Source organism: Ipomoea triloba, chromosome 10 (assembly GCF_003576645.1).
Source record: "Ipomoea triloba cultivar NCNSP0323 chromosome 10, ASM357664v1".
NCBI lineage: Eukaryota > Viridiplantae > Streptophyta > Magnoliopsida > Solanales > Convolvulaceae > Ipomoea > Ipomoea triloba.
The window spans coordinates 3830461-3843092 of NC_044925.1; the positions used below are offsets into that span (position 1 = coordinate 3830461).

At 28.8% G+C, this 12632-nt stretch overlaps 1 protein-coding gene across 1 annotated transcript; it reads left to right on the forward strand.

The window, feature by feature from the left end:
- Positions 1-6397: 6397 nt before the first annotated feature.
- On the forward strand, positions 6398-8311 carry LOC116032026 (polygalacturonase-like). Its single transcript, XM_031274411.1, has 4 exons — positions 6398-6536; positions 6927-7235; positions 7332-7847; positions 7957-8311. Exons 1-4 carry the CDS (start codon positions 6426-6428, stop codon positions 8179-8181), a joined length of 1161 nt encoding a protein of 386 aa, XP_031130271.1. The 5' UTR covers positions 6398-6425; the 3' UTR covers positions 8182-8311.
- The last annotated feature ends 4321 nt before the right edge of the window (positions 8312-12632 follow it).

Sequence of the window (12632 nt, forward strand, 5' to 3'; positions counted from 1 at the left end):
GATGCTGTCATTTAATTTTTACTTGCAATATTTTTATGAAAAATACTTCCCTTGCAAATCAGCTCCAACCATATTATATTCATGTCATTAGATGCCAAAACTCTAAAATAAATTCGTTTTTTTTTTAGTTCAGTTCTCCAGTACGAGAAAGGTTAATAGAGTCAGTGTAATAATACACTTGTAAAAATATGTAAATAAGACAATAACTAGAAACAAATAATATAGTTTAAAACAACTTTAACTTCAATTATTTTGATAGAATTTATTTGCCCATTTTAGTCAATTTGTTAAATATCGAATCATAAATTACTTTAAAAAAAAAACTTTTGTAGTTAATATAAAAATTGCCGCTAAAAGCATTATATTGCTTTTGTTTTTACTAACATTTCTTGTGAGTTTTATGGCACAAGTACCTTGGCCACTACTTTTATTTAGGTTTTTTTTTTTTTTTTTTTTTTTTTTTTCAAAAGTAGTCAAATTGAGTGTGACAACATTAAACTCCAAATAATATTCAAGTATAATTTCCTTAATTGACTACTCAATTAAATCAAATAATGTTTTCTTGTTTTCTTTCTATTTTTAATAGTTCATGTTGTAAGGTTTTGTTTTTTTTTTTTTTTTTTTTTTTTTTTTTTTTGTTTTTTTAAGTTTTTTTTTTTTTTTTTTGGTTTTTCATATTTAAGACTTTAATAATTTAAAAATAATAATTTAGTTATGTAATCCATTATTGATATATGAATAATGAATTGATTTAAAGTTTTCTAAATTCTTTTAAATAATTTTTTAACATACGAATTATAATGTTGGATCGTCAACCAAGTATCATTTATCTTTGTTTTTTTTTGTATTATAATTATTTATATTTTCAAGAATATCCATTTTTGTTGAATATATAATTGTAATGTTCTTTTAAAAAATTATAGATAGCTGTCGGTTGTAAAAAAACAAACGATGTATTGCTAAATATATTTTATTTTTTATATTCAAAAGATGGGATGTTGGTGGTTTCCAAAATCAATATTGTAGCTTTATATATATATTAATTATTTTTAAATCTAGAGATACAATGTCAGTTTTCTAAAAAACTTGGGAGCGTAACATTTTATAATCATTTTTTTATTTTAAGAATATACAATTTTTTTTTTTGTAAAAAATGTGTTCTATTATCAAATTTTCAATTGTTATATTAAAAAAATTTAAGTTACGACCGTGATTTTGTTGTAAAAACTGTTGTCTTAGTTTAAATAATTGTATTCCACCTATTTTAAAATTGTCAATTTAATATTATATGTGATACCCTGATTTTCACTCAAAAATAAAAAAAAAAATTAGTTGAGAAAGAGGGTTAATCTTCATGAGAATAAAACTTATTTTTCTACGTTGAGAGTTGAACCCAAAACTTTTCTTAGGAATTTCCAAAAGCTTTACCATCAAACCATCATAACTCATTGTCTCTATCTTTGTTCAATTGTAATTTCATAAGTTGATAAACTATTTTATGGTGAAACTATTGTTTGGTAAAATTATTTAATATTAACTTTATACTTAAATTCTTTGGGAAAGTGTTGTGACGATTATATTATATATATTAATGTTATTAATATTATGATTATTATTGCTTTGGGAAACAATTGTTAGAATATTTATTATTTATATTAATGTACTATATTATTATAATATTTATTATTTAATATTTTAATATACATATATGTGATATATATGTATGAATAACTATGAAGTTATATATATATAGATAAGTTTATGCATACGTACGTCATATATATATTATATAATATATAATGATAATAATATATGTTACTTATATACGTAACATAATTTGTATACATATATATTATTAAGTAATTACTAGTATGAATTGTATCTAAAATGTAGGCTAGGTACATTTAGCATGTGGATAATTGGTAGTCAACATAATCTTTCCTATCATTCCTTCAATTACCTTAAATCTTGCCATTCATTTCTATTGTCTTTCCTTTCTCTTATTCTTTTCCTTTCTTCTTATGCTGACCAAGACTTAACATTTTTCTTCCCTTCTCCTTTATCTTTTGTGGCCGAAATTTTCATCATCTATTCCCTCTTCCTTGGCCAAAATTTTATTGTTTTTCTCTTTAAAAAAAAAAATTAAATTATCTAGAGTAAAGAGTTGTTGAGCCTTCATTTTCTTCTTCCTTCCTGAAAGTCGATTAACGGAGGATCAAGAATAGGCTTTGAAGTGGATTTTTGAGGAAATCATAGCCGGGTAAGTGGTTGTGTTCTCCATTTACCTTGCCCATTTTATTCTCAATAATGAGGATTTTGTTGGTACATGGTTGTGAAAAATGATTGAGGATTTGAAAGGTTTAAATTTTTCTCATAGAATTATTTGAAAATATTTGCTATTACGTTTTGGATAAAATATTCTTGTATGAAATGTGAGGAAACTAAATTATATATATATATATTGTGTAGTAGCCGAATATGAATGTAGACTAAAGAAAAAAAAATAAATATATATTTATTTGTTAAGATGAAAACGGTGGTATATATATATATATATATATATATATATATATATATATATATATATATATATATATATATATATATATATATATATATGTTAAAATTTATGCATAATTATTTTTGTATATTCTTAAAAAAATATTTTTAATTAAATATTTACTTTTCGGTATACAATGTATGTACTACCGTAAAAATAAAAATTAATAATAATAATATTTTATTTGATTAATGTACTATGTATTACTGTATACTTTAATTAAAAAAAATTGTTTAAATTTGTTATACAATATTTTGTTGAATTAAATTGATTTATAAACTTTATATGTATTATTGTATATGCATATATACATAGTTGTATACATGAAGGTTTATGTTTGTATTTGCATATGTGTTGTTTAAAAAAAAAATGTGTGGTACTTGTACCTATACATATATCTATAAAAAAAAAAAAAGATGTGAATAATATGTATGAAATCCGTGTATTAGTATATACATGTTTTTCGTATTTTTCTTAAAATAAAAGAAAAATAATAATTGTGCTCCTTTCTTCATGAGCTGTAAGTTGTGATATATGTACCTAAATTTCTTCCTAAAAGAAAATGTTATGTGTTTGGGTAGTACGTATATTTCTTTATAAAAAAAGGGTAGTAAAATAAAATAAATTTTATTTTATTATGTTGATTACTATTTTCATCAAGTATGTAAGATTTGAGGTGTATATGTATGTGTATATTGTAAGTATAATTGGACATATGAATTATTACTAGATGATAGATGAGTATTTCACAATATGTTGTTGGTGAAATTGGTAATAAGCGTACTTAAGTATTTGATCCTCGGACAAATGATTTTGGGAGCCTAAGGGTCATATTTTATTACTTATAATATTTTCAAAAAAAAAAAAAACCTTATGGAAAGATATGGTATGTTCCCTTTTTGGGATATGGAATGCTCCCTTTACGGGATATGGATTGTTCCCTTTACGGGATATGGATTGTTCCCTTTACGGGATATGTATTGTTCCCTTTATGGGATATTGTTCTTCCATAAGTGTTTTTAATTAAATTATTAATTTATAAGTGGATTATATTTTTATTATTATAAAAATATATGTGATTTTCAGAATGGTTGAGAGATTAAGTTTTGGTGGTTAATGTTTTAGAAAAATTTCAATTGTGAAAATTAATATCTTATATTTAATGTATGTTTTCGGGCAAAGTAAACCCTTACTTAGCAAGTGTTGCTAACCCCTTACTTTCTTGTTGTGTTTTGAAATCTCTATTTGAGTAGCAGGAAATTTTTGATGTGGTTTGCTGTGAGAGTGCGGTAGACCGAGATCCCGAGAACTATTCAGGCTTAAGAAGAAATTATGTAATAGAGGAATGTTTATGTTATTTTAATAAAGACTTGTGAATTAAGGAATTTAGTTTTGGATTTTGTTTAACGTTAGCCTTGCATCTAATCAAGTAAGGATTAGGTGTGGCGGTAGCATCCCGATTCAATTAAGTATGTAAAGCTTCCGCAATATTGTTAGTGAATTATTAAGAAAGAAAAAAAAATTAAGCAAAATTTGGTCTAAATTGGTATTGAAAAATGGGGGTGTTATTATAAGTATTCAATTTTTCTCAATTTCAGTTACTAGAGTCAAATTATCGGCTAAAACTCATCGAAAAAGTTTAATTCACCATATTATGTTTAATCACAAGAGTACAATTTCGTCTTTTCATGTTTGTGTAGCAAAAAGGGTAAAGTTGATTATAACCTATTCTAATTTGTATGAACACTAATAAGAGAAGCAACGTATGAAGAAGAAAGAGAACAAAGAGGATTCTAGATTGTGCCATCTGGAAAGTTCAAAACTCTAGCAGCTTTTAGTTCTACTATGGAAAGATACGACCAAGCAAGTCTTGAAGACCGCTCCTCGAGAACTATGAAAGTTTTGTTGGCCCTTAGAGCATCTCAATAGGGATCTTAACTCAATTTTTGAGGAGGTCTGATCCAAGGTGGAAGAGAGAGTGGGTTGGAGAGAGAAAATTTGGGTTGTTGCAAGAGTGCTGATTTTTTGTCCCCTGAAGTGAGCCCCACAAATTGAAATAGAAATTGCAATTAGTGCGTGTTAAGCGTATTAGCAGCACATAGTGGGCGCTATACTACACGCACTCACTAGGCGCGTTGAGGGTGGGTTTTTTCATTTTTCTTTTTCCTGTTTTTTTCTTTTTCTTTTTTCTCTTCCTTCACCTTTCTTACTTGGATTCTAATAAACGTATGCAAAATCTTCGACTATTGAGGATGCTCTTAGCTTGGACAAATACAAAATACTTTGTGAATGACAGCTGAGTTTTGGTCAATGGTGAGATGGGGTGGGTCAGAGACTGAAGTTGTGAAGCATATATATATATATATATATATATATTGTTATTTGGTAAGATTCAACGAAATGGAAGAATTCATAAAAATGATTCAACAAGCCCTGGAAGGAATTCCGTGGGAGGGGGGGGGGGGGGGGGGGCTTATGAGAATTTAGAAATCCGACGTTTTGATAGAGTAAAACATCCCAATGGAATGATTTTGAATACCGATTCATTGATAAAACAATCTCTCCTATTTTTGAATTATCACAGCAAGAACTTCATGCGAGAGTCGAAACTCCAAAGGGAGAATTGAGAATTTTTCTGATAGGAAATCAAATCGTTTTTCCTTGGAGATCGAAAATTCGTCCACTGGATTTGATCAATTTGCAAATTCTTCCTCAGGTCGTTAAAAGAATGAAATTCGTTGATATTATGATGATAGTAGGTAGCATAAATATCATTATGGGGGATGTTGATCGTTGAAATGATAATTGATACAACACAAATCCAGGCTATCCATTCCTTTTCCAGATTGGAATTCGTAAAAGTCAAAGAAGTTTATGGGATCATATGGATACTTGCCCCTATTTTGACTATTGTATTAGGAATCACAATGGGTTTACTAGTAATTGTTTGGTTAGAAAGGAGAAATATCCACGGGAATACAACAACGTATTGGCCCGAATATGCGGGTCCTTTAGGAATTCTTCAAGCTTTAGCATATGGTATCAAACTCCATTTGAAAGAAAGCTTTCTTCTGATCCATCTCGAGGGGATATATATATTGTGCTTGTGGTTAAATATAATGTGGTTAATTAATTTTTTTCGATGAGTTATAGCTGGGAATTTGATTAGAGTTATTGAAATTGAAAAACTTTTGATGAATAATTAAAATATTAAATTAACAATTTTGTAACTAGTGTACTGCGATTTACAATACCCTAATAGCCATTGGATCAAAAGTGAAATTTTCTCTTTATATTTAAAAGAATAATAACATTATTTTTTTTTCAATACAAATTTATGTCACTAATACCATTTCAAGGATGCTACTAGTAATACAGTGTCCTCTAGTAGATAAAAACGATGCATAGTAAAAATAAAAATGTACTTCGTATATAGTTATGAATATCCTAATAACAAAATAATAATTAATGAGTAGACACCCCTTTTAGTAAAGAAACACAAAAGACTAGCTAAAAGTAATATCACCCACATATTCAAAACCACACAATAATAGCTATGGAAAAAAGTAAGAACCATTATTTAACTACTTATGTGGGGAATAGTTTTAACAACACTATAAATACCTTAACATTTGTGGGGAATAGTTTTAACAACACTATAAATACCTTAACATTAAGATCTTATATCAATAACAACACTATAAATACCTTAACATTAAGATCTTATATCAATCATCCCACTATAAATACCTTAACATTAAGATCTTATATCAATCATCCAAAAGTAAATACCTTAACATTAAGATCTTATATCAATCATCCAAAAGAACACAATAATACTAAAATCTGAGCAACAAACAGAAAAATGAATACAATAATTTACTGTGCCTTCACATTTGTATTATTCTTGCTAGCGCATCTTGGAGAGAGTGCTGAAATTAAAGTTGCTGCAAAAGCCGGTGTAGATATTAGTCCGGTAAGTTTTTTTTTTTTTTAGAATTGTGTTTTAAGGAACAGAAAATAGGAAAAGAAAGAAATTGTATTCCTTAATCCTTATCCAGGTAGCTTGCTTGAATTGATGTAGGCCTACAATCAGGTTTAGTATGTGAGAATTTACTTATCCCCACCACCAAACATACCCATCATATCCTTTGCAGAACCCATTTGTTTCATTAAGCTTTGTAAGCCACCCTATCTGTGTTTTAACATCTGTGGGGAAAGAACTATGCTCATGTGCTGTTTATTCATATTTCGGGATAAGGGCTCATATCTCCTTTATTTGGAATTTTAAGTAATTTAAATAAATACTTGAAGGTTCATATATACATGATCATATTTGATTATGGATAAAATTTTAATGGCGTAGGAATTGTTGAAAGCTTGGACAGAAGCATGTGCAGCTACAACTCCCAGCACCATTGTGATCCCAAAAGGCACTTTCGAAATGAAACAAGCTCTACTTAAGGGTCCATGCAAAGCCCCAGTTGAGCTCCAAATTCAGGCTACCTTGAAGGCCCCTCCTAATCCTAATGATATGGATGGCAAAAGGGAATGGCTAACGGTTGAATACGTAGATCATTTCACACTCTCGGGTGGTGGCACTCTTGATGGCCAAGGAAATGTACAAGTTTATGCCGCTAAAGACAAAGGTTTTAAAAGTGATAAGTTGCCTAATGTAAGTCTGTATTTATCATGTGTAAATTCTTTTTTTATATATATATATATAAAACAACGGATATATTAACTAATAATTTTTTTTAAATCTTTACAGAATTTGAGCTTCAATTTCATGAAAAATTCGGTCATCCGAGACATAACTACTCTAAACAGTAAATTATTCCACGTCAATGTTTTTGGTGGCAATAACTTAACGTTTGAGAAGTTCACTGTTAAAGCGCTAGCGGATAGTCACAATACAGATGGAATTCATATTGCAAAAATAAAGGATGTTACGGTTAAAGATTCTGTTATAGGAACTGGAGACGATTGCATATCCATTGGTGATGGGCTAGAAAACCTTCACATCACTGGTGTGACATGTGGGCCAGGACACGGCATCAGTGTGGGAAGCCTTGGCAAGACCCCGGGTGAAGAGCCTGTGAAGGGTGTCTTTGTAAAAGACTCCAAATTTGTTGGTACAGATAACGGTGTCAGAATTAAAACATGGCCTAATTCTCATCCTGGAGTCGTAACTGATATACATTATGAGAATATAGATATGAAAGACGTCAAAAATCCAATTGTGATTGATCAAGAATACTGCCCAAATAACGAATGCTCAAAACAGGTATGTAACACATACTTTACCTATGGTGAGTTAAACTTTTTTTTTTCTATGACTTCCTTTATGATGGATAATTTTATTAATACTTAGCTTGTTTTATTTTTATTTGTAGAAACCGTCACTCGTAAAGATAAGTAAGGTAAGCTATAGGAACATAAAAGGTACTTCTGCAACAGAGGAAGCAGTGATCCTTGCATGCAGTAGTGGGGTGCCATGTGAAGGAGTTGAAATTGGTGAAATTAATTTGACATTCAAAGGAGGAGCTGCAAAGTCTCTTTGTTCAAATGTGAAACCTACATTGACCGGAAAGCAAGTTCCCGCAGTGACTTGCAAATGAGAAATATATATTTTGAGAGTTTCTTACCATTTTTTCCATGAAAGTGTAATCACTGATAGTTAGACAAAAATAAACAAGTATGTGTGCTTGTGGCAAATTATAGGCCATCCATCCAATATGCTGCCCATGCTTGGTTTTGAGCTAGGATATGATGCTGGCATTTAATTTTTTACTTGCAATATTTTTATGAAAAAAACTTCCCTTGCAAATCAGCTCCAACCATATTATATTCATATCGTTAGATGCCGAAAACTCTTAAATAAATTCGTTTTTTTTTAGTTCAGTTCTCCAGCATACGAGAAAGGTTAATAGAGTCAGTGTAATAATATACTTGTAAAAATAGGTAAATAAGACAATAACTAGAAACAAATAATATAGTTCAAATTCTTGACTTTTCTCTTATCATTTTTTCTCAATCTCCCTGATGAATACATGATCAGAGTTTATTTGATTTCGTTGATGATAAGGGTTAGAGATGACTGAAGCATTAACTGGTGGACTTGTTGATGCCGTGAAAAATGGAGAAAATTTAGGGCTTGAATGTTTTATTTGATAATTTGCTTACAAATAATCCATGTAGATTATAATAATAATAATAATAAATAAAATGAAATAAATATGCGGCAATCCAGTCATCAAAAATTGGAAGGTAACCTATTAAAAATGTTAATTGCTCTTGGGTTCAGTGGCTTATTTGAAGGTTATTTGAGTTCGATAGCTTAATTGTTGTTTTCCAAATAGTTCAGTGACTTATTTGTACTTTATCCCGAACTTCAATAATTTTGATAGAATTTATTTGCCCATTTTAGTCAATTTGTTAAATATCGAATCATAAATTACTCTAAAAAAAAAAGCTTTTGTAGTTAATATAAAAATTGCCGCTAAAAGCATTATATTGCTTTTGTTTTTACTAACATTGCTTGTGAGTTTTACGGCACAAGTACCTTGGCCACTACTTTTATTTAGGTTTTTTTTTTTTTTTTTTCAAAATTAGTCAAATTGAGTGTGTCAACATTAAACTCCAAATAATATTCAAGTATAATTTCCTTAATTGACTACTCAATTAAATCAAATTATGTTTTCTTGTTTTCTTTCTATTTTTAATAGTTCATGTTGTAAGGTTTGTTTCTTTTTTCTTTTTCTTTTTTTTTTGTTTTGTTTTGTTTTTTTTTTCTTTCCTTTTTGGCATTTCAAGTAGTTGTTAGAACTCTTTTTTTCTTCTTTTTTTTTGGTTTTTCATATTTAAGACTTTAATAATTTAAAAATAATAATTTAGTTATGTAATCCATTATTGATAATTGAATAATGAATTGATTTAAAGTTTTCTAAATTCTTTTAAATAATTTTTTAACATACGAATTATAATGTTGGATCGTCAACCAAGTATCATTTATCTTTGCTTTTTTTTTTGTATTATAATTATTTATATTTTCAAGAATATCCATTTTTGTTGAATATTTTTTATATTGCTAATTTTCAACAAATATTATTTTTTTATTTTATACTTTTAATTATATAAAAATGGATCCAATTATATATTAGTTAAGATAAATCTTGATAACACTAAAATGATTATTTAAGTGACAATAACACATATCGCAACATGTTTACATACTTGTGAAAACATTTTTTCACTCAACATATTAGTTAGTTATGTAAAGTCATAAGAACACAACACTTTAGTGTGACACACAATAACTTTCCTTGTAATTTATTTAAAAAAAATACTTCATTTTATTGTGACAACATAACATTAGACACGACAATTTTATTTATTCTTTATAATATAGGCATGTTGACTAAAACAATTGTTGATTACTTTGACAAATGATGTTGTAATAGTTTGTTAATTTATTGATATATTATCATTGTATGTGTTACTTATTTGTAACAACCTGACATTGTATCGTTATATATAATTGTAATGTTCTTTTAAAAAATTATAGATAGCTGTCGGTTGTAAAAAAACAAACGATGTATTGCTAAATATATTTTATTTTTTATATTCAAAAGATGGGATGTTGGTGGTTTCCAAAATCAATGTTGTAGCTTTATATATATATTAATTATTTTTAAATCTAGAGATACAATGTCAGTTTTCTAAAAAACTTGGGAGCGTAACATTTTATAATCATTTTTTTATTTTAAGAATATACAATTTTATTTTTTTTTGTAAAAAATGTGTTCTATCATCAAATTTTCAATTGTTATATTAAAAAATTTAAGTTACGACCGTGATTTTGTTGTAAAAATTGTTGTCTTAGTTTAAATAATTGTATTCCACGTATTTTAAAATTGTCAATTTAATATGATAAGTATTCAATTTTTCTCAATTTCAGTTACTAGAGTCAAATTATCGGCTAAAACTCATCGAAAAAGTTTAATTCACCATATTATGTTTAATCACAAGAGTACAATTTCGTCTTTTCATGTTTATATACCAAAAAGGGTAAAGTTGATTATAACCTATTCTAATTTGTATGAACACTAATAAGAGAAGCAACGTATGAAGAAGAAAGAGAACAAAGAGGATTCTAGATTGTGCCATCTGGAAAGTTCAAAACTCTAGCAGCTTTTAGTTCTACTATGGAAAGATACGACCAAGCAAGTCTTGAAGACCTGCTCCTCGAGAACTATGAAAGTTTTGTTGGCCCTTAGAGCATCTCAATAGGGATCTTAACTCAATTTTTGAGGAGGTCTGATCCAAGGTGGAAGAGAGAGTGGGTTGGAGAGAGAAAATTTGGGTTGTTGCAAGAGTGCTGATTTTTTGTCCCCTGAAGTGAGCCCCACAAATTGAAATAGAAATTGCAATTAGTGCGTGTTAAGCGTATTAGCAGCACATAGTGGGCGCTATACTACACGCACTCACTAGGCGCGTTGAGGGTGGGTTTTTTCATTTTTCTTTTTCCTGTTTTTTTCTTTTTCTTTTTTCTCTTCCTTCACCTTTCTTACTTGGATTCTAATAAACGTATGCAAAATCTTCGACTATTGAGGATGCTCTTAGCTTGGACAAATACAAAATACTTTGTGAATGACAGCTGAGTTTTGGTCAATGGTGAGATGGGGTGGGTCAGAGACTGAAGTTGTGAAGCATATATATATATATATATATATATATATATATATATATATATATATATCTTGTTATTTAGTAAGATTCAACGAAATGGAAGAATTCATAAAAATGATTCAACAAGCCCTGGAAGGAATTCCGTGGGAGGGGGGGGGGGCTTATGAGAATTTAGAAATCCAACGTTTTGATAGAGTAAAACATCCCAATGGAATGATTTTGAATACCGATTCATTGCTAAAAAAAATCTCTCCTATTTTTGAATTATCGCAGCAAGAACTTCATGCGAGAGTCGAAACTCCAAAGGGAGAATTGAGAATTTTTCTGATAGGAAATCAAATCGTTTTTCCTTGGAGATCGAAAATTCGTCCACTGGATTTGATCAATTTGCAAATTCTTCCTCAGGTCGTTAAAAGAATGAAATTCGTTGGTATTATGATGATAGTAGGTAGCATAGATATCATTATGGGGGATGTTGATCGTTGAAATGATAATTGATACAACACAAATCCAGGCTATCCATCCCTTTTCCGGATTGGAATTCGTAAAAGTCAAAGAAGTTTATGGGATCATATGGATACTTGCCCCTATTTTTACTATTGTATTAGGAATCACAATGGGTTTACTAGTAATTGTTTGGTTAGAAAGGAGAGATATCCACGGGAATACAACAATGTATTGGCCCGAATATGCGGGTCCTTTAGGAATTCTTCAAGCTTTAGCATATGGTATCAAACTCCATTTGAAAGAAAGCTTTCTTCTGATCCATCTCGAGGGGATATATATATTGTGCTTGTGGTTAAATATAATGTGGTTAATTAATTTTTTTCGATGAGTTACAGCCGGCAATTTGATTAGAGTTATTGAAATTGAAAAAATTTTGATGAATAATTAAAATATTAAATTAACAATTTTATAACTAGTGTACTGCGATTTACAATACCCTAATAGCCATTGGATCAAAAGTGAAATTTTCTCTTTATATTTAAAAGAATAATAACATTATTTTTTTTTCAATACAAATTTATGTCACTAATACCATTTCAAGGATGCTACTAATACCATTTCAAGGATGCTACTAGTAATACAGTGTCCTCTAGTAGATAAAAACGATGCATAGTAAAAATAAAAATGTACTTCGTATATAGTTATGAATATCCTAATAACAAAATAATAATTAATGAGTAGACACCCCTTTTAGTAAAGAAACACAAAAGACTAGCTAAAAGTAATATCACCCACATATTCAAAACCACACAATAATAGCTATGGAAAAAAGTAAGAACCATTATTTAACTACTTGTGTGGGGAATAGTTTTAACAGCACTATAAATACCTTAACATTAAGATCTTATATCAATCATCCAAAAGAACACAATAA